The sequence below is a fragment of the Ictidomys tridecemlineatus genome, chromosome 2 (assembly GCF_052094955.1).
Source record: "Ictidomys tridecemlineatus isolate mIctTri1 chromosome 2, mIctTri1.hap1, whole genome shotgun sequence".
In the NCBI taxonomy this organism is placed as follows: domain Eukaryota; kingdom Metazoa; phylum Chordata; class Mammalia; order Rodentia; family Sciuridae; genus Ictidomys; species Ictidomys tridecemlineatus.
The window spans coordinates 40,679,533-40,702,279 of NC_135478.1; the positions used below are offsets into that span (position 1 = coordinate 40,679,533).

At 38.8% G+C, this 22,747-nt stretch overlaps 2 protein-coding genes and 1 long non-coding RNA gene across 4 annotated transcripts in view; 1 reads left to right on the forward strand and 2 right to left on the reverse strand.

Annotated features, from left to right (window-relative positions):
* Positions 1-567: 567 nt before the first annotated feature.
* LOC144375058 (uncharacterized) lies at positions 568-11,039 on the reverse strand. The gene is made up of 2 exons (XR_013434412.1): positions 9,781-11,039; positions 568-1,129 (listed from the first exon to the last, which is right to left on the reverse strand). It is a non-coding gene; the product is annotated as an uncharacterized LOC144375058 (long non-coding RNA).
* On the reverse strand, positions 7,529-9,635 carry LOC144370487 (uncharacterized). The gene is made up of 3 exons (XM_078031298.1): positions 9,493-9,635; positions 8,812-9,315; positions 7,529-8,407 (listed from the first exon to the last, which is right to left on the reverse strand). The coding sequence occupies exons 1-3, from the start codon at positions 9,633-9,635 to the stop codon at positions 8,293-8,295; spliced, it is 762 nt and encodes a 253-aa protein (XP_077887424.1). The 3' UTR covers positions 7,529-8,292.
* Positions 9,448-22,747, forward strand: part of Satb1 (SATB homeobox 1) — a 95,560-nt gene continuing 82,260 nt past the window's right edge. Inside the window, exon 1 of one of the 2 annotated variants that reach the window (XM_021731515.3) lies at positions 9,448-9,641. The gene's annotated coding sequence lies outside the window, so the exon portion shown is untranslated. Of the gene's footprint in view, positions 9,642-15,556; positions 15,648-22,747 lie in introns of those variants that run through there. The other variant, XM_021731516.3, reaches the window with a different exon arrangement.

The window sequence follows — 22,747 nt, forward strand, 5'->3', positions numbered from 1 at the left end:
GGCTCTGTTGTAGCCTTGATTTTGGATTGCATTAAAAGCCTCAGTGTGTTCTTCCCCTTTTGTGTAAGATCAGACAGTCAGCTTCTGACATTTACAAATCAAAAAAGGCTGAACTAAATGCAAAACAGAGGAAATCTTCCTACTAGAAATTATAATTATTTAATCAGGGATTTCTAAGCTTCACACTTTGCCCTGATTTCCTTCAGATAAGGCTATGTGTTTAATTTTAACATGTATTTTTTATGTTATGGTCACTGTTTTCTAGGGCTTATCTAACAATCTTTGTGTATTCCCAAATAACATTATGTTTTCCTCCAAAAGTTTTATGGTTTTAGTCTGCACTTAATTCTATAACCTATTGCAAATGAATTTTGTCTATGGTGTGAGGTAGGGATCCAGGTCCCTTTTATCCCCGATATGAATATGGAGCTACTTTAGCATCATTGTTTGAAAATACTTCCTTTTGCACACTGAGTTGTTTTGGAGAAGGTGAATATAGGGTGAAGAGGGAGGTGTGGAGAAGCCATCTGAATTTAAACTAATGACTTAGATTAATGAAAGGGAGACTTGTTTTATTTTATCAGTTTTATTAATGTGTTTACTAAAACGATAGTAGCTTTACTTGACAACAAGAAAATGGGTCGATAACACATTCATCAGAACTCACTTTCTCCATAAGCTCATATGCAATGCATTTAAAGACATACCCGATAACTGAGTCAACCAAGTTTTTTGTCTTTTATTGCTTGCTTACCCCTTTCCTTGTCTGCATAATGTGTATTCACTTATGCTCCAAACACTAAAAGGAACCAGGCATGCTGAAGTCCATGCTGAAGCTATACCCATTACATGGAATAGGCTACATTCTCCCATGATTGCTAAACAATAACAAACTGATGACCAAGTCAAAACAGAATTCAACTGCTGGTGGTCCTGCTTTATTTCTTTGGCTTATTCGTATAACAATGAGGACTCTTGTCTTTCCAAGTACATAAACAGACTTCAAGTTTCTCTCATGAAGATCCATCCCAGAGCAATATCATGTCATGTTTGAGATGACCTCAAAGTGAGGATGATTCTCACACTCCGTCGACTGGAGAAGCATGAATTTCACCTTCATGTAAATCACCTTCAAAGCAAGATAGAAAATTCTTAATATCTGCTCCCAAACACTAGGGTAAACAGATAAATTAACTGGTTCAGGGACTGTGACCATGGAAGGTACTTCCTAGGCCTGGCTTGCTCTCTTTGAGTGCTGAAGGGCTCAATGTCTTGGTATATTGGTTATACTTTTGTAACATAGCATTTTGGGCCATTATCATCTAAGCATTTGTCAAAAATATGTCATACGTGGATAGAGAGCTATAGTTTGGGCTGGAAATCATCCCTTATACTATTTCTGGAAAACTTTACCTCTAATTACCCTGGAAAACCATCCCACCCTCATCCCTAGCCTACATGATCTTGGTACGGAGGCTATATAACCAAATTCAAGGGTGGACATTTGACCTAAGGGTGCTGACCCCGGTACAGCTGCTGATTTCTGAGTACAGGAAAGTGTACATTACACAATTTGATGCAGTCACAATCAGGTAGCGTTCTGTAGCTGTAAAGTGAAAAAGGAATATTCTTCCTGCTGGAGTTTCTATGTCAGAAGAATGGAAGCTGGGAGAAAAGCAAGACTAAGAATGAAGTTAAAACAGAAGTTAGCACAAAAGACAGCAGAACCAAGATATGGTTAGTTACATTGTTTGCATACCTAAAACCAATTTTCCCTGAAGCAGTATTTACAATGTTTTGTTTTTTTTCCCCCAACTTACAGGAAGAGGAGAGTAGAGGAAGGACAAAAAAGGGAAACAACAGTAAAAAATAAAACTTATATTTCAAGTTGGATTTGTCTTCCGAATCCATTTGGAATGCTGGATTTCACCTGGCTCCTCAAATCTGAATTTCTGGAAATGGAGCCCTTACATTTCAACAGATATTCCCATCTTAATTCTACACCCGCAGAAGTTTGAGATCAGCTCATCTAGTCTCTTCATTGTATGGTTGAGCAAACAGAACTATGAAGACTAAGTGTCTTTATCTAGATCACTCCCCACCACCTATTTATTCTATGTATATGAGAATTATCAGTGAAAGAGAACGAAAGTCCTTAACTTCATGGATATCAACAAGTCAGATGCTTAGTAGCAGAATGAAAATCAGAAATCAGTTCAACTCTTCCTGGTGACCTGATATCCCTACCTAAGGGCATGCTCTAATACTCAGCTTCCTTACTCCAACACTTTTTTTTTTTTTAAATGTATCTAGTAATGGCAAAGATTCTACATTGGGCAGCCTTCACAGCACACAATTTGAAGGTATATGTTACTAGTGCTTGTGGTCAGGTATTTGCAAACATTTGACCAAAACGACTGAGAAGGCAGCAGAAGGAAGCAGAGTCAGTACCCACTTTTACTCCCCAAGTCTCCAACAGACAAAAAGGTCTTTAAAGACTCTTGTGTTTTGTTAAGAAAACCACATAAAATGCCGCATTCAATTTCATCAAGTGTGTAACTCTGTTTTAATAGAAATAAAATATTTTCTTCTCAAATCTTTAAGTGAAAACTAGTCCAGAAATAAAGGCCATAATTATTATTTGACTTGTGCATCCCCAGCACACCATCGACTCATCCAGGAAGTTACTTCTACCCCACTCCTAACTCAATCCATTCACTTTTCTTTTCTTATTCAGATCCTAGGATTTTTTCCATAAATGACATTAATAATAAAAGTAACAAGTGCTAGTCTTTATTGAGTACTGACTCTCTGTTGAAGCACTGTGTATGTACTACTAACTACTAGAGGAGAGCACTGCTATTTTCCATCATATCAAAGAGGAAATTGAGGCAGAAGGAAATAAGAAGACTTGGTCAAGGTCACGTGGGTAATAACCAGTTGAAGTAGGATTAGAATCCAGGTACTTGAACACCTGAGGCTGTTTCACCTACATATTCATTTACTGCCAAGTCTGCTTGAAACATTTTTGCCTATGCTGCCCCTTTGTATTTGAAATCTCTTGGGACACATAAAATGGGTGGTTTTATGGTATATAAATTATATAATAAAAATCAAGAAAGTTGAACAAAAATTGTTGACATGTACCACCAAGTTGTTAAGAATCTAAAGATCTGGCTGGGTATGGTGGTATACACCTATGGTCCCAGAGACTCAGGAGGCTGAGACAGGAGGATCACAAGTTCAAGGCCCCCCTCAGCAACTTAGTTAGACCCTGTGTCAGAATAATAAATAAAAAGGGCTGGGATAGAGTGATAGAGAACCCCTGGGCAATCCCCAGTACAAATGTGAATAATATATGGACTAAATGGATAATATTAGAATGTCCCTAGGAACAAAACCTATAAGAAACTATAAAGCATGCCTTTTGAATGAACACCTAATGTTTCTAATATTTTAAAATTTATAGGAAAGTGTGAGGTATTGTTACACATTTCTAATTGTTAAGTAGCAGGCAAACATGACTTCAAAGCAGGAGAGGGGCTAATAAGAATAAGGATTAGTGGACTAAATTTTTAAAATGAACAATAATTAAATTTAAAATGAAAAAAAATTTAAAATTAAATTTCCCCAAGACAGTATAGGCACATTGCTATTGAATAGATAGAGCTAAAATACACTCTGGTGGTTTTAATAAAGAGTTTGACTTTCACTAGAAACACACACACATATACATAAGCTATTTAAAACATGTCTGCAGGTCAAAATCAGCTTAAGGACTACCATTAGACTTAAACATGTGGATAAGTTGTCAATATTTAATATTTAAAATTTTCATATAAAATCCAAATTTTCAGCATTTCTTCAGAAATTGGGAGAGTTGACATTTGGCATCATTGGCATTTACTTTCTGGTTTAGACACAGAATATATTCTTGGGATTAGAGCAGTCCCCACCACTGCTCATGGTCTTAACTTGTTTTGCTTTGCTCGCTTATATCCATGCTTGGCTCCAGATGGGTATAAAAGTTTGCAATCCCTGATGTATGGAGTAATGTCCCAACTCCTGAGAGTGTCTCCAAGGTCCTTCACAATTTGGAGCTGTTTGGTTCAAGCCACACTGAATTCCTTATGGCCTTTCCTAAATAACAAATTTTGTCCAAGCGGGTCTGTTTGGAATATCCTCCCTTCAACTTTCCTCTCTATCTAGAGGAATCTCACTTATCCTGGTCAAGTGTTAGTTCTTCCATGGAACTTTCGATTTGCTTCTTCTTAAGTGTTCCCATAACACTTGGTGCCTCTACAAGTAGTGTAATGACTTTTTATGTTTATCTGCCCAAACGGAAAATGTGTTCCTTGAAGAGAACACTTAATCTACACCTCCAGTCCTTAATAGAGTGCCTGGCATCTACTAGGTGTGCATTGAATAGTTATTGAATGAACAAAAGGTAGTGTAAATGAACAAATACTTCCATCAGAATTTTTTGCATTACAAGATATTATAAAGCATTTGACGTTTACAATAAGGGAAGTAACTACTCCAGATCAACTTGTAAATTTTGATAATGATCATGACATTTTCAGATAACAGTTGTTAAAAGTTCCTGTTCATTGTACCCTCGACAGGAAAACAAGTCTTAAAGAAAATAAAATGTATGTAATATTTGTAAATGTAAGAGTGACTTAAAATTGATAGGGTGCCACATGTAGGTGTTGGATAGGTTAAACACTTGATTCAAAAAGATAGTAGATGGTAAAAGAAGTTACAGTTATGTCTCCCTATAGCCAGGTCTTTTCTGGAAATGTATATCCTGGATAAAGGAAGACTGAGCCACAGACAATGAGTTTTAATAGTTTAGCTGGCAGGCTGTGATAGGACAAGGGTTACTGCTAGTTTGGCTGTCCTTAGAGCTGGGTATCATTGCTCCCTATGCTTGGGTACAAGCTAGGCTGCAGTGTCTTGTGATGATGTGATAATTCCATGAAACCATGCAACTAGTCTTAATTGATCAGCAGTGAGCCCAAATGATGTGTGTCATTTCTTGGCCACTTTTGGTGTGAAACTCTCCAGAGTGAACTTTATTTTTACCATAGCAACATGAAACATCCAAGATGGTGACTGCTCCAGTAGCCTGGGACCTGGAGTAGGAAGACATGGAACTGATCTACTGACCTACAATAGACACACAGCATAAACAAGAAGGCAATTTTTGCTGTTTATAGGCTACTAAAAATCAGAATTGTTACTCCAGCATAGCACAGCCTATCCTAACTGATACAATAGATTTGCTCCTCTTTGCTGCAAATGTCAGAACAGTAATGGTTGGAATTTTCTAGAAGATCAATTCTATGCAGTGTAAGAAAAAATGTAATAATTTGTATAAAGATGGAATGAACTACTGTGGAAATTATTCATTTCTTCATATAATATATATTGAGCTCAACCCTGCAGTAAGCATCCTGTTGATAAAATCCCTGCCAATATGGGGAGTAGGTGGTGAGTTTCCCTTTACTCAAGTTGTCTATGCTGAATGACCCCTAAAGGTTTGAAATGACAAATTATCTTAAAGAAAAAAATGCCTTTCAACCCAGAGCTTCAGGATCTCTACTGTCTCTGCTTTAAAAAGAAAAAAAAAATCTAAAAGAAAAAAATTTTTTTTTCTCAACTCAAGCCCTTTACTGATCCATTGAGTTGTCTTTTCACATTTTAATGTCATTTTCCCAGCAAATAAGTTCCCTGAAAGCCAATACTGTTTTATCTCTCCCCTTCCATCTTTCTCATATTATTTAGTAGGCAATATTTTTTTTAAAGAGAGAGTGAGAGGGGGGGGGACACAGAGAGAGAGAATTTTAACATTTATTTATTTTTTCTTAGTTCTGGGCAGACACAACATCTTTGTTGGTATGTGGTGCTGAGGATCGAACCCGGGCCGCACGCATGCTAGGCGAGCGCGCTACTGCTTGAGCCACATCCCCAGCCCAAGTAGGCAATATTTTTACTGTCTATTCTTCTAAGAATATAATCAGTAGTCTTTGATACTAGCTACTATTATTGAACATTTGATGTGTTTCAGATTTACTTGTCTTTCAACCATTTAAGTTACATTTGGTCTTGTTTTAAAAATCCAGTAGTACTAGCATCTTACTGTCTTAGTCCATTCTATGCTGCTAAAACAAAATACCTTAGACTGAGTAATTCATAAACATAAGAAATTTATTGCTCAGAATTCTAGAGGCCGGGAAGTTCAAGCTCAAGGCACAGGCAGATTCAGTGTCTGGTGAAGATCTGTTCTCTACTTCATAGACGGCACCTGTTTGCAGTGTATTCTTCAGGTAAGAGGAGCATGGGTGCTAGTCTGAGTCTCTTTTTGAGAGGCGTTAGTCTCACCCATGACAACTCCACCCAAGTGGCCCCCCTCCAAATACTATCACATTGAGTGTTAGGTTCCAACATATGAATCTTGGGGGTACACCAACATGCAGACCATAGCAATTAATTTAATAACTTTCATGTTAGATGCTCTTTTCTTCCAAATAAGGTATTAGCATTGTGGTATTGAGTTTATGGCCAATTATAATATTTCACAAATATCCTAGTTCAGTATGTAGTTAATGAACCCCTACTATATGCCAAGGCATAAGGCTTGTCCAAGAATTCAAACTCTGCTATTTAATGCACTGCACCCAGAATTACATACTTCTGTTTTGTAATAGAGCCTATGAGCTCTCTGATTAACACTATTTGTGGTGGTGGTGGTGGGGACAAATTCAAAAGGTTGGGGCATAATGTTCTCTTGGTTTGACTCAAGGGAGTATATCACACTTTAAATTATGGGGGCTTAGCTGATAATTTGGGAATGTAGATAAGTATGTAAGTGAGAAAACAGCAATTCTATTTTTGAATTTCAAATTTCTGTTAAGCTTCATTTCAGGCTTTCAGAATTGGAGAATCAGCTGCCTGTTACAAGATATTACTAATAAGCAGTAATTAAAGTCGGAGAATATATTTTTTTCAATTCCAAACCTATGTCTTTCTCAGATGGAGCTATTGGTTAAGCAATTCAGCATTTTGGTAAATTAAGGCAGAAGAATTTGATATCACTTGGACCTGTGGAGAAAATAATCTAGGAAAGAAAACTTGTGTTTTACTTTGTTTTGCCTATTGCAATCATTTGTATCTTTCTGCTCTGCTGTATAAAACTAGAACTTGAGATGGGCACTTGTATGTTAAAAAGGGAGGGGGGCTAGTTCCCCAAAAGAACACTAATGCATAATTTTTTTATATTGTGTCTTTGGAACTGTCTCTGCAGAAAATGATGCTCAATAGAAAAAGATGGGTAAATTCCAGTAAGTTCAATATCCCTGGATAGAAGGTGGGGGTGCATATCAGAAAGCAGCATGAATGCACATGCTATTCTCCTTTATTTAGAAAAGCCACACAAAAATACAGCACAGTTGATGTGTTTGTTACCAGAGCTTGAAACGCAAACCAACCACTGTGTAAAAGATAAAATAAGACTGCACAGATATCAGGATTTTCCCAGCGTGTTTTATTCATAGGCATCTGACAGAAGAGGACCTAACAGAGCTTTTAGGAAAAACTGAATTCTCAGCCCACAGTCACTTTCCAGGAACTTCCCAGCAAACAGTGCTCTGCACTGGCAGGATGGAAATCTTAGCAATCTCTCTCCTGCTTCTGTAGTTTCCTTCTAAATACAATTATTTATGGGGACTTAATGAGAGAGCAAGCCTTGTGTGAAAGGAACTCAAGAAAGTACAGCTTCTAAAAATATACCTAGGCGGCTTTACAGTCTTTATTGTTATAAACTGACGTTTTGCAGTTCATGCCCTGAACCTAACAACTCCACTCCTTGCCAAACACACGCATTCAAAGAGAAAAAGTAAAAAACTATGTTTTCTCTTTCTGCAATCCCCTTAACTTTGAGTAAACAGTAGTAATCTGCTGTTGTCATACTCTATGCAAATTCTCCAAAGGCAACACAATACAAAAGACCTGTTAGCTTCCTTAGAGCTAGGGGACAGGGTTGGCAGGGGGGAGAGGGTTAAGGTTGATCCAGTTCCAGTTTCTTAACCTGGGTTTCTGAGCCTCCAGTTATCCTAGTCTTTCAGAAATCTTTGGAGTTTTCCCATTTGAAAAGGTTCCCCTAGCCCGCATCTCCAGAGTCACTAGTTAATGAAATCTACATTCCTTCCATTCTTTGCCCCCAGCTTCTTGGTAGAAACTGTTCATCAGCTTAGGCATCTCCTTCCAGTGGGTTGAAAAGTACAGCTGCTACCATGAGGATAAATGCTGAAACAAATGCACTGAGGTACAGCGTGGGGGTCTGCAAGAGAGGGCCTGCTCATTCTCCTTCTGCCACGTGCTCCTCAGTTGGGGTGCAGGGCTCCTAGATGGGGGGAGGCGATGAGAGGGATGAGAATGCCATGAAGGAGGCTGCAGGGAAGGAGGCCCTCTAGTACAGATTATCTCAACCGAATATTGACAAGAAAAATAAACTGGCCCACATGCCCCTAGTGGGGAGCAATACACCCCACGCAGGTTAGGTTGGGGGGTGCTTGGAAGCCTCTTACCTGACTTCCTACTCCGCAGGCACACACACTACACCCTTCCCTCCTCTCCCCCCCCACCCCCCAAAAGCCAAGCCAAACAACGAACAACAAGAGGAAGCCGCAGGCGGCAAGAGGAGGGGGTGCCGTGGTGGGGGCCTAAGAGAGGTGAGGGGGCAGGGTTGGCGGGCGTCGAGAACTGCGCCGCGCACCCCCAAGCGCACTCCCAAGCGCCCACACTTACCCCTCGCGGCTGGGAGTCCGGTCTTCAGCGCCAACCCCGGTGCGCGCCCCCTCGCCCGCCCTCGCTGCTCCGGCCCGGCGCACCCACCCCCCAATCCCGGCCCGCGCCCTGGGAGGGCGCCCGGGAGAGGCGGCGGCGGCGGCGGTGGCGGCGCGGCTCGGGCTCGGCTCGGCTCGGGCTCCAGTGCGCCTAGTGTAGCCGGCGGCCGCCGAGGCTCCCACCGCCAGGGGGAGAAGCCGCGGCGGGCGCAGGGAGGCGGTCCGGGCCCTGGCCGCTCGGCCGGCCAGCCCGCGCAGCACAAGCTCCGAAGCGGCGGCGGCGGCGGCGGCGCAGGGTCCGCAGATCCCCGGGGCGCAGCGTGCCCGGCCCCAGGCGCCGCGGCTGGATGCGCGCCCCGGGTAGCCGCGGGCTCCCGCGGGGGGCGCCCCGGACGCTCCGGTGCGCCTCCAGACTGCGGGCGCCGCGACCGCCGAGCCGAGAGCAGCTCCCGCCGGCCCCTTCCCCCTCCCGCCCCCGCCACCGCCCCCTCCCCCTCCCCCCCGTTAACATCTCCTCCCTCCCCTCTCCTCTTCCTTCCCTCGGCCCCGCGCGCTCGCTCGCTCGCTCCTCGCCTCGCTCTCCCCTTTAAACGCCCACTTCGGATGGGGAAAGAAGACAACTTGAAGTCAAGTTGCAATTAACTTCCGCGGCAGCCGCAGCTCGGCGGCGGCCGCAGACGAGGCAGTAGCCGCCGCCTCGGAAGTCCGACGCCGGCGCGCCCGCCCGGGGAGCCGTTCCTGGTCTCGGGCCCGCACTCGACAGCCACCGCTGCCCCCAACGCTCATGCCTGAGTGAGTTCAGCTCTTTTGCCTCTCCTTCCCCATGCTGCTTATGCTCTTTTATCTACGTCTCTTGTCTTTTTCCGGAATCGATCCAAACTTCTCTGTATCACCCACCCTCGGCGCCCCTGGTTGGGGCGGCTCAGCTCACCTCTCCTGGGCGCCAGGCGACAGGGGTCTTCAAGCCCTTCTCCCGCGCGCTGAAGGATCCCGGAGGGGTGGGTCGGTTGAGTGAGGGAGAGCGGTCAGGATGGGGGACTTGAAGATGCCATTCGTTCTCTCTCGGGGTGTGGACACACTAACACACCTGCCGGACAGATCTTGGCTGAACAAACTCATTCAGGTCACCGATATGGTCCCTTTTAGTAGAGAAAGGGGGAGCGAAAAAAGACAGAAGGAAGCAAACGGGAGAAGGGGGAACCTCTCTGTGCGCCCTAGAGCCGGGCAGGCAGCAAGGTGCCGGGTGGAGTGGGCTGGGGGGATGGAAACGTTCCCCGGCCAGATCGCGAGTCGGCTCAGCATCCTTTCCCAGCCCATCTCCACCTTCCTCCGCTCCCGGCCAGCGCGACTGGTTTTAAGCGGCAGCGGAGAGGGACCCGGGAAGTTTGTGGCAACTTCTTCGTCCCGGGAGCCGCTCGGGCACTGGGGCGCTCAAGTTGGAGCCGGGAGTTTGCAAGCACTTATGTTCAGAGCCCTCGCTGGCTATAGGGAAGTGGGCCCTGGAGGGGCTGCTAGCGTGAATGCGGGTTTGGAGTTGAGTTGGAGGCAGGAGGAAGTGCTGCCCTCTTAGCCGGGGCCGGGACATCACAGGTGCAGCTTCGGGGTCTGCAGCACGTCTCCCTTTCTACTGTTCTGACCGGAGCGCAGCGGCCTTCTCCGAGGGCTTCTCCACTGCAGAAGCTCCCGGGGCGGCAGAACCCCGGATTTTGGGAAATCACAATGAGAGGGTCACAGCAGGCAGGTGGCAGGTCCAGGGAATAAGTAACACGTGCATACCGGAGGAAAGCACTGAGCGGGACCCTCTTAGGATGACCCCCAAAGACCCAGAGAGATGAGCCGTATAGAGCTCTGGGCGGAGGTTTTGGCTCTAGCCTCCACGAGGGCCAAATTTCACTTACAAGTGTCAACCACAGGGTCATCTCTCAGAGTGCCCTGGTTGGCAACTTTGACCTCAGCGCCCTTCCTCAGTGAACTTTCTCAGCGGCAGACCGAATTTCTAGGCAAATGGTGTAAGACTTTGGACTCCACATGGTTGTAAAAAGAGACAGGGAAAACAGAAAGAAGCCCGATTCCCTGGAGACCACCTTTCTACCCCGAATGACTGAGGTTCCATGCTTGCATCCTTGGAGGCCAGAGGACTTGACTTTTCCAAGAGGAGAGAGGAGAGGAGCAAGATGAGTAAAACGCCTCTGCTCTGTGTCAGGTTTGTCCTAAGCAGTCCCTGAAATTTACAGTGTTTGTTGAGGTTGATAGAGTAACTCACCCGTCGAAACTTTATTGAAATTTACACCCCATCTAAAGTGAATTTTTTGAGAATGTGAAATTTATTCTATAGTCGAATGATGCTGCAGTAAATAAATAAATAATAAATAAACTTCCATTTTAAGTCTGAAGAAAGCCAAGGTTGAGGTGTTTCCTTTAAAAACCTTTATTAATCTCTTGTGTGGTACTAGTGCTATGATTTAGCAGCAGTCCTTTATTTCTATTGCATATTATTTTAGTAGAACAGTAGTACATTCATATACTGGCTGCTCCAGTCTGCTGGCAAACATTAGCATTCAAGCTTACATTTTTGACAAATGTGCAGACAGGAATAGCATGAATAGGCATCTTAAATATTAACAACCTAAGCATCTGTTGTGAAACAAATTTAATATATTTACTCTGTTTTTCTCACATTGTTAGAAAAGGTTATAATAAGTGCATAATTTCAACTTTAGTTAGCAGAAGTAACTGACTGTATCTTTCACTACCTTTCCAAGTGTTTAACACAATCACCAGTTACAAATACTTTAATTAACTTGCTTGAGCACATTATTAAATACACTTCCAACAGTATGCATACTATGTAACATGTAACAGAAACAAAAGATGTATCCTATTTGTGTACATCTTAAATGACTATACATTTTTATAAATATACCAAATATGTTTATTCTTCATCACATTTGACTCCTGCTACTTTATATTCTTTTCTAATGGAAATAATATTTTTAATGTAGAGTTATGTTCAGTCACATGTTATACATAAAATGTAAACAGTACCTACAAAATCCAAAGCATTGTTAAATTTGACTATGGCTACATGTAACAAGATTATGCAAGAGAAATAAAACCACTGCTCAATTTTGTATTCCTTTCTGAATAATGAATACAAATGATGGATGAAAAAGAACAGGGATTTCCCTCCTAAAGAACTAGCTCCTTAAAATGTGGTGGTGGAGGGGAGATAAAGAAGACCTACAGAACTTCCAAAAGTCTGAATAGTTATTTCCAGAATCAATGCATTCCTCACTTTCCCACAAGCTGAAATATGTAATAAATAATAGTTCTTTGTATGTAAAAGTATTCAAGAGGAATGCCTTTTGTTCAGTTGTAATAAATTAATATATTCTTTGGTTGATAACCTACAAAAGTAGTTCTTTTGTCTCCCAGCATCTTAATCAAGAACAACAACAAAATGAGTGTTGGTTTATTTCTGCCAAGAAGTCTGTTGCCAGCTATATGAGCCTGTGATTGAATAAGATATGATGTGCTGAGTGATGGTTAAGAAACACTACGTTACATTAGCAAAGACTGAAATTTCTAGAGTAGAATTTCAATTATTTTTTTTGTGTGTGACAGGTTGTGGATTGTAAATTAGGCCTAAAAGGTCAGGTGACAGGCACCTGTTCCTCATTATTGTAAAAATCTTTTGGTTACAAACACTATTAAGCTAAACACAACATGGATATACAGCAGGGACTCTATAAAGCACTTTAGTGGTTTTTCATCTGCTCTGTAAATTTCCAGAAGAGCCATACATAGATAAGCTCTTTACAGAGATATATCATTTCTTCCATACATGTTGTCTTGGATGACTGCAATTAATATGAAGTACATAAATACATGTGACGAAATCAATCTTTAGATGATGTCTAGACATACTCTAGTTGAATGTAAAAAAAATTCTTTTTAAAACCCCTCTTTTCCTTTATAGTCTATCGATCAGTTATCAGAATTTTGTTCATGTTTTAAATAGAAACTTCCCCAAATTGCCTTTTATACTTTTTAGATGAGTTTGCATTTTAAATGATACCACAAAACACTTTGCTCGGTACTCACATATAAGGGGAAAAGTAGCTGCTATATATTGTCATAGCTTTCTAGCATTCATAAAATGGGAAGAAAATCAGGTTTTATATAAATGCTGTTAGGAAGGGTGTCATCATCTGATCTCCAAAGTTGCCACTTCTCTCAGGAGTGTTCAGAATTCTTCTATTGGGATTAGGGAGTATGGCTTAATTTTTTATGAATGGTTTATCTTTAGATATTGCACAGAGCAAAATAAGCATGCATATGGAAAAGATCAAACTACAACAAGGTTGCCAAATATTAAAGGTGCTAGTTGCTTTTAATGAGCAAAGGAGGAGGACTTGAAGTAGATAAGTCAGATTATTCTGTTATTTAAATGTTTTTGTCTTTTTTTGGTTTTTACATAGCTTATGCTTATTATATTAAGTATTCATTTTTAGCATTTGTGATCAGATTATGAAACAGTCATTACTCTTGCTTTTCAAATTGATTGGGTTTTCAAACTCCAAAACTCTGTGATGATTTTTACAAATTGGTTTACATTTTGACAGAACAGAGTTAAGTTAATTAATAGATCAGGCACGAAAAATCATCCACGGTAGGGTATATTTTCTGGTAAAATGAAAGTTATGTTTCAGCATGATGAGCATCAGGCTTCAGTAATCTGTTCCTCGTGTGGAATGAACACTTCCTACTTTGAGCTAGCAGGCACCTACTGTTTATTTACGCTGCATTAAACTGACAGCTCAGCAATCAGAGGAAAAATATTACTTACCTTCCTGAAGTAAATACCAGTTTATAGGTTAGTGCACGTATTTATATTCCTGTCACCACTAAATAACGGCTCTGTCTCCATTTTAATATCTACCTGTGCTATAATCCAGGGCTTCAGACTCTTCCTGGTTGGGAGTAGGGGTAGAGAGGAGTTTTGCTTATCATTTCCCAGTGGCAAAACTTTAAAGAAGACTAATATCATCTTCTCATTTCTGTCATGTGAGAACCAGTTGAAAGAAATGTTATGCACTTTTACTTTGCATACCTCAACTAGAACATCAAAACCCCCAAAGAATCTGCATGCCACTTGAAATAGTCATCTTAAAGCAACCTCAGGACAAATATGTTCAAACACATTCAAGAGTGTGTTTGCTAAATTGACTTTCTACAAAGTTCCAAATAGGTTAAACTATTTGATTCCTTAGATAATGACTGTGATAAAGTGTCTTCCCTTCCAAGTCTTAGATGGAATGCTTCAGTTTTTAATGGAGTTAAGTGGGGCTCATTGGTTGATTGATTGATTCTCTTAGCTTTCCCCTGAAAATATTCTTGTCTCCTTTATTTGTCTTCTTGTTAACCTGCCATACTTAAAATAAGATAGATTCCTACTTTCGTATAATAGTAGTGTATTTGTTGTTTTCTTTTAAAGTAAAGATCCCTTCTCTTTCAAAGCCCTTTGAAACATCAAAATCCCGTTCAAGTAAAATTCCCAAACTCATGATTAACTTTTGAGAAAATGCTCATTTTCACTTAAATTATCAAAGAAGCTCTGACACTCATTGTCTATTCATAGTTGTCAATCTCTAATCATGTATTCCATTGACATCAGAGCAGAATATGGCCTTAATACAGCATATAAATCAAATCTGTTACACGAGTTTCTTTTCCTTCACTATACCAAAGAAAAAAGTGTCTACTCTGGTGATTTATACATCATTCCTAACTGCGATTCTCAATGGTAAGTCTATTTAAACTTGATGTCTTCATGGAGTGTGATCAACACATTAACACACATTATTTCGTACTTTTGAACTTATGCCAATGGTACCTTTTGCTGTTTATTTTTTTAAAAGTCTTTTTTAAGATCAGATATTTCATTTCAGAGTAAATAGATACAGATTGTGTGTATATATATTCAGGGTGAGATTTAGTAGTGTAGCATTTCTCCAGCATATTGGCCTATTTTTATTCTTTCAAGTTATTCTGTATCACTTCCACAGTTGTTTGCTGTCTAAGGTTCGTAATAGAAATTGTAATCACCTCTTTCAATGGACTTTCAAGGATGTAATTCAGTTTATGTGGTGATTCAGTTTAGTTATAAGAGGTGAAAATTAGTTAACGGGTTCCCCAGGATTTATGTCCCTCGTTTCTGCTGGAATTTATTCAGTCCAGTTATTTGACATTTAGTAGAGAAGTGTCTTATAATCAAAAATTAAGAGTTGGTTCAGTTTCCAGTGGAGGAAAGATCTTGCTGGATGAAACATTTAACTGTGCAAATATTTTATTATGCTCATCACTCATTTTAGAGCCTGCTTATTGTTGCATGCATTTTTGAGTACCTAGGGGTGCAGGTCCCCCAGATGAGGCTTGCAGAAGAGGCAGATGTCTAGCTGCATCTGGTTGTGCCTTTACTAGAATGTCTGTGGACCCAAGCTGGTCCCCTGCTGTGAACCCCTTTCCCTCCCCCAGGTGTGCAGGAAGTAGAGGGCGGTGTACCCGGTGAAGTGGGTGGACTCTACCCAGAGCTATGACCTGATTTGTGACGTACCCTCAGAACTGCAGTAATGGTCCAGCTGCTTTACAGGCAACTGGTAACCTCCTCATTTGGGGATGCTTCTGCCTTGCTAGCAGTGCCAGAGAGAACTTCATCATTGTCATCTCATCAAAGACTACTTTTTCAGACCTTTTCTTTAGGGCTAGATTTGGAGAACAGCCTGTGAAATTTGGAGGGTAAGTGCCAGAAAAGTTCCTACAGTCAGTTCCATATGGAGAATTAGAGCTACAAGCCACAGAGAGAGACAAGCATTTAGTGTCCGGGGGAGGTCTCTATGTTGGGGATGTTGGTTTTTCTCAGCTATAGAGGATTTGGGACTAGATACCAAAAAAAAAAAAAAAAAAAAATTCTTCAGTGGGCATTTTTTATTTTGGGTGGTAAGCTATGATAGCAATTTCCCAGGGGAAATTATCAGCCCTTCTTTCCTTGAGGTATTTAAAGAAAAGGTAGTCAGTACTCTGTATGATGGGGAATTCTTCAGATGTAATTTTCCTGGAAGCCAAGCATGCAGGAGAGTTGATTGCTAGAGATCCCTCTTTAGTTTTACTCAATGGTTTCTGATATGCTGTTAAGAGCATGTAAGTGATAGTTTGGCCTTTTAATGTTTTTAATATTAAGGATTTTAAGGGTAAAAGAGGTTTTATGCTATAAATGTTTTATTGTAATAATTATTGTGAATAAAATAGAACCTGAGATATGCAGATACTTTTTGATATGAAGGTAATCTTGAATATAGCATAACCATAATTAGCTGTTTGATATTGAATGCAACTGAATTTTCCTGTTCCAGTGAGCCACACAATGGAAATCATTGGGGATTAACAAGAGAGCTATGTGATGCTTGATATATAGCAAGCTTTTCTTTCCCCCAGAAAATATTTTATTTCAGTGAATGAGGTACTAAATCAAAATGTTTACAGTTCTAATTTTTAGAAGAATCTTTTGAATTGATAAAATAATGTTAAACGTTTCCCTTGTATTTCACCGATTGAAATGATACTTACACATTCTGTTTAATGGTAGACAGATTCTGGAGACTGGGTGGAAAGAACAATATTTTAATAACTGTGTTTAAAAAATAACTCTTAGAGGTGGGCTCCTTTTTGGGTGGTTTAAGAGGACTAAAAAGCAATTTAGAACATTATCCTAAAATAAAAAATGACAGCCTTAGTTTGTAAGGAGTCATTGTATTTTAATAATACTGTGCACTTATTAGTGTTATTAGAGCAGTAGACAGTTAATTACAGCCTTTTTGAGACATGTTAACTGTATATTAACAATCATGTTAAAAAAGAATGATGTATACTCCTTGCATACAAGTTGCTGCTTGCTACTCTCTAAAAAAAAATTCTTTTAGAATGTATGGAGTAAGATTTTTGGTCCAGCATCATCAAAACGTTTTTCTACAAAAATTACTCAATTTTAAAACTTTTTGCAGGGTTATAAAATTTTCTTCTTGTTTTCCTTTCTTTGCGATCAGTATTGGCTTGATGATTTTTATGTTGCCCCTCAGCAATTTTAGCTTTTCTATGTTGTATTTGGAAATTCCCACATTTTCTTGTTTTTTGATGACTTTGATCAACAAAAGATGCTTAAAAGCTTATTGAGTTGACTTAGCTCCCCTTAATACTTCTTGTGGAATCATTTTAGTCACTGTTTCTTGAGTCCAACTCTTTTTTTTTTTTTTTTTTTTTACAATTCTGTATAACCTAATATTCTAAATACATATGAGCAGCTAATCAGAATGGTATTTCTAAAATTATTTCATTGTTCAAATCTCAAATCTGGTTTTTAGCTGTGGTTTGTAGCATGGCAAAACAACAGCTGACTGAAACTATAAGGATTTAAAGCTGGATTTACCTTTCGATGGTTCTATCATATTGCTTCACTCTTTGAATTTTCTTGATTAATCAGAATTTGTAGACTTTATGACATTCAAATATGCTTTAGGATTCCCACTTTATCAAGCTCTTATGTGCTACTATTATTTATTTCTGTAAGTTATTAAGCTACCAAAAAGGAACTGAATATAAGGTACATGCCTGTGCTACATAAAATAGGGAAATCAGCTAGCTTTCTGTGGCTTGCACACAGTAACCATTCATGAAAGAAGTACTAAAATAATAATAGAATAAATATTGAAAGTAGATCATGCCGATAAAGATTTATTGGGAAAAGAGACTTTTCTTCCTCATGTTCTGTTTTTATGGGGGTTATCTGAGCTCTTAATCTACACATGCCCCAGTTTTCTGGATAATTGGCTGCTTTTCTTCTTTAACTATGTGTGCTGTCATTTTTTTGACAGAAGCACCAGGGTTTCTGTTTTATCCTCATTGTCTGACCTTCAGGATTAGGTTAAGTATCTCTGTTCAGGTTCATGGTCCTTTGGTGTATGATTGTTGTAATAAACTATACCAGAGTCAACATAGAGCACTCCCCTGAGTTCCTTGCAGTCAGGACACCATGTGGTGGCCTTTCTGATATTCCAGAGCCAAAGTACCTCCGACTAGTGGCCCAAGGCTGATTAACCTCTACCTGTTCTTTCCTATCATAACAATTTTTTTTTCCAGGATGCCATTGAATACATATCAGCTATAATTTTTGTGTAAATACATTTTCTTTACTGTAGCTATATACATTGTTTTTAAACTTTTCTAAGATTCAGGGTGCTTGTATTAACAAAGATTTCACTCCATTTCTTAAAACTAACATCAGAGTTTCAAGAGGGTTATTAGCTGTGTTTAAAACATCCTGAAAAGTTCAATCATCCTGTGAAAGTTATCTCAAAAAAAAAAAAAAAAAAAAACAACACCAGACATTTCTTTTAAAATGTATTCTCATTTTAAAATGTGTGGGGCTATTTGCAGGCATTTCTATTCAGTTACATAAAAAGAAAGTATTCTTTAAGTGGTGCACTGCTGTGTGACCTATTACATTATCATGCATATTCTGTCTCTTTAAAAACACAGTCTCCTCTATTTGCCCTATTAATTGTTGATATGTTGCCATCCACGAGACAAAAATTAGAGCTGTAATTAAATAATCATGTGATGCTCCTTAGTGCCAGTGAGAGCAAACTCATTTTTCCAGGCCCTGATGGTCACTGATTATTGTATTACTACTGGCTTGCTTTATTTTTTTTAATGATTCTCTATCTGTGGCTTACCTAACTCCTGTCCTTCTTTTCAAAATTAAAGAAACTAAAAAATGTTCAGCCAGTTAATTGGCTAGAGGTCCTCAGGGACCATAAGGTAGACATACCTTTTTTGCTTTTGGTCACCTGGTAGGTTCTTTGGGGAGACTACATCAGTAGTGTGGTTGCCTGCCATTTAATTTACACTGGTGTTTTGGCTGGGATGGAGGCATATGGGGAATGCCAGGAGAATTACAAAAGGAGCCGGGTATTAAAATTCAGAAATGATTAAAATTGAAATAAAAGGATGCTGCTTCTTTGCCAGTACTCTGGCAGTCATAATGACACATAGAGATTAGTTTCCACCTTCATCTTTTCCTTCTTTCTCATTTCCTCTTGTTTATTGTTGACACATTTTCCTTATGTCTGTCTCTCGTCTCTGTGTCTTTTTGCACCATTATGCATTCCTTCTTTCTCTTTCCTTAAGCATGGAGAAGCCTACTTAACCTTATTATAACAATAACAGAATAGGTTATTAATATTTAATATGCACATGATTAAAATTTCTCTCCCTTAAACATAGGTCAGCTGTATTATTATTAACCGGCATGTAATTTTTCATTTAAAATATTCTTATTCTGCCTTGCTGTTTCTGAAATGCAGTCTACTTTAGTAGTGATTTAATACATAATGTTTAGAAAACTGTGGTCGGCTAGTGAGAAAAGAACTTACCAGTCATGGATAATCAATTATGCATGAATTCAAATGTAACAGATGGAATCTGGTGAGTTAAAGTTTCTCTTTGCCTTAGTGGTTTTTTTTTTTTTATTTGTTTGTTTGACACCTGTCTCTTACATATAGATAAACATCTAGCATAGCATGTGAGAAATTTCCTTGTATCTTTGTTTTGTCTTTAAAGTGAACTTAATTTTTTAAATCAAATGTAAAGGTAGATAATTTTTTATCTGGTCTTAAAGATTATCAGATTGTTTCTTCATTTTATAGATATGGAATCTGATCCTGCTTAGCTAATGAAGGATCCCTTAGATAGCTAGTGGAGTAAGAAGTAATAACCAAATCTGTTTCCTTGCCTTTCTCCACTACTTTCCCTCTTATGTTATTTAGCCTTTCTTTCATCAGAGTTGCTTAATAAGAGGAGTGTTACATTAACTGTGGGTATAAAGGATTTCTGATGGAAACAGTGGTAGACTAGTTTTAACTGTGTAATACACTCTTGCATGACATGTAAATATTATCTGTGTACACAAATGTTATGCTATATATGTATGTTGTAGATACATACATTTATTCATACTTGGATGTTGGCCAAACAATTGGATTTCTCAATTTTATTAAGAATGCCATAAAATTTGGTTTTATATATCTTAAATTGTAGTATATGTCAGCCTTGCTTACAGGGTTGTATTTTTTAGTGACAAATTCCCTATGTGTAAATTAAGCTAAAAAGTTATTTTTGAGGGTCTTATTACCTCCAATGAGAGATAAGAAGTTCAGTGTTTATTATTATTAAATGAATATGTAGTGTTTCTGCAATTGTAGACATAACAGAAAAACAGTGGGTATTGACCATCTTTAAAACAGTGCAGGCTCAAAACAGTTACAAGCTGGTCCCCCTAAAAATTTTTCATAAATATGCTATTTGTTTCTCTCCCCTGTGGTATGTGTTCATATATATATATAACAAATGAAAAGTCTTAACAAAATAAATAAAAATATTTGATTAAAAAATAGCCTCAAGGCTCTCTAGTTCTTTTTTTTTTTAAAGTTATAATGTAGCATTATTTATAAAGTTTTTGCTTCATATCAACTGGAAATTTGCATGCATATTTATAGTCCTTGTCAGTTATCTAATGAATAAAATTTCACAATAAATACACTAATAAAGAAAGGCACCTTCAGGATAGTTAACTTGTATAACTTAGCTATACTGTGAAGCTATTTTTTAGTATTTTATTTAATACTTTTATACATGATATCTTTTAAATTCAGCTTCATTATGTATATTAATACATAATTCCTTAGTCATGCACATCAGATACATATACATAGATATAACCTTCAATAAAATATAATTTATAAATGAATTTCTAATACATTAAAAAATTCCACTTTATAATAATATAAAATTCCATCCTAATATAAAATCAGTAGGAATAGATGATATGAAGTAGAATAATAGATGATGTGTTAAAGGTAAAGATGATATTTCTAATGTTGTATAAGAAGCAAATACTTTAATCCTTATTACTATCACAAAAAAATAATAATTGACAAATTCAAAAGTCTTTCTTTTAAAAAAATTCTTTCGTTTTAAAAAATAGAATCTAAAGTCTTTATATGTGGTCAATTTGTGAATTATCATATAGGTTACATTTTTACAGCGCTGCACATCAGTGTGTGAAATCCTAAGAACTGTTTAACAGGAAGGTGTACTATTTCACGAATGATTTTTACTCTTTGGAAAAATATCCCAAAAGAACTTTTGCATTTAATACACTCTTTTTTTTTTTTGTTTGTTTGTTTGGGTTTTGTCAAAGCTTCCTTGTCTTCATTTTGTAATATTTTGTATTGCATAAAACCTTAAAAGAGAACCATCTTCTTGCATTGGAGAATGCGCAAAGTGGGTGAGACCTTGATCTCCCATTACCCATTGCTGTTGGGTATTCATCCTATGGATAGTTATCCAGCACAGACTGGACTGTAGCAGTCAGCAGGTAAGGACAAAGCAGTGGAAATGCATCATAGCACATTATTTCCCATGAAGGTTGACATGATATTTTCATGATACAAGCCAATCTTACATCTAGATGAAAGATTGTTTTTTTAAAATTATGTGGTAAAATGTAACATAAAATATGCCGTTTTGATGTTTTTTTTAAACATACAGTTCAGTGACATTGATTACATTCACAGCGTTGTGTAACCATCACAATCTGCTTCTAATTCCTTTCCATTACTCCGAGTAGAATGCGCTTTAGTTTTGAATTGAACTTTGCTTTTGCTTCAGCAAATTTCAAGCTTTATAGTCATATTTAATTGTTGTCCAGTTGTTAAGCATTTGTTTCTGATGGTGGCTTTCCTTTCCAATGGACAATTCCTGGTCTAGCAACCTGTGGTGTTGGGCATGGAAGTACAATATCAGATATTGCCTTTGGATGATGTTCCCACAAAAGTGACCTTGACTGAGGCCCATTGTAACCTCCAACTCTTTTTCCCTATAGTGAAGCCAGGAAAGATTAACAATAATATTCACATCACTAAGGAAATTTTTATATGCCTTGGCTAAAGGCTGATTGGGAAGGATACTGTTTGACTTGAGAGGAATTAAAATCCCTTGAGCTTCCTGTGAGTATTAAAGACACAGTAGGTAGGACTGGGAAGCCCTGCAATTGGCCCCAGGGCATAGACAATATGAATACTTTGGTTCTGCTCAAGTGCAGTGATTCAGTCTGGAAATAAATTGAGAAGCTCACTCAAGGTTGAATTTTTTTTTTTTTTTTTTTTTTTTTGGTGGTGGTGGGGGTGGGATGGGGGAGCATGCCCAACTATGTTGAAAAAGAATTAGAGGAAACTCAGATGGTTCTGGCTCCAGAAAATAATAGACTGGTTTTAGAACTGTACTTCCATGTGTAATTTTGTGGTTAGTCGCTTATGTCTGTGATGATAAATCACATACCTGCACAGGATTTCTGGCACCCCAGTAAATCTCAAGCAAGTGCCCAAATGCTAATTTATCATGGTTTCTCAAATAGCATACCTTTATTCACCAAATCAGTGATCTAATGGCTTCTCCCCCTTATTCTTTTTAGTTTGTTTGAAACAAGTGGCTCGCCTGTACGTACATACATACATACATACATACATACATACCTGTTACCTTCCTTCCTTCTGTCCGTCGGTCCTTCCTTCCTTCCTTTCTGTTTTCTGCATTGTGGTAATGGAATTTGTACCCAGGGGTGCAGGGTGCTCTACCACTGAACTACAGTCACACCCTTTTTATTTTTATTTTGAAACAGGGTCTCACTAAGTAACCAATGCTGCCCTTGAACTTGTGAACCTCCTGCCTCAGCCTCATCACTCATCTTCTCCTGGAGTAACTGGAATTACAGGTGTGCACCATCA

Coding starts and splice junctions, on each gene's coding strand:
- LOC144370487 (XM_078031298.1), bottom strand. CDS start 9,635: ATGAGCGTTGGGGGCAGCGGTGGCTGTCGAGTGCGGGCCCGAGACCAG. Junction 9,316..9,492: donor GAGCTGCGGCTGCCGCGGAA/GTTAATTGCAAC, acceptor CGGGGGCGGGAG/GGGGAAGGGGCCGGCGGGAG. Junction 8,408..8,811: donor CGGACTCCCAGCCGCGAGGG/GTAAGTGTGGGC, acceptor CCCCCCATCTAG/GAGCCCTGCACCCCAACTGA.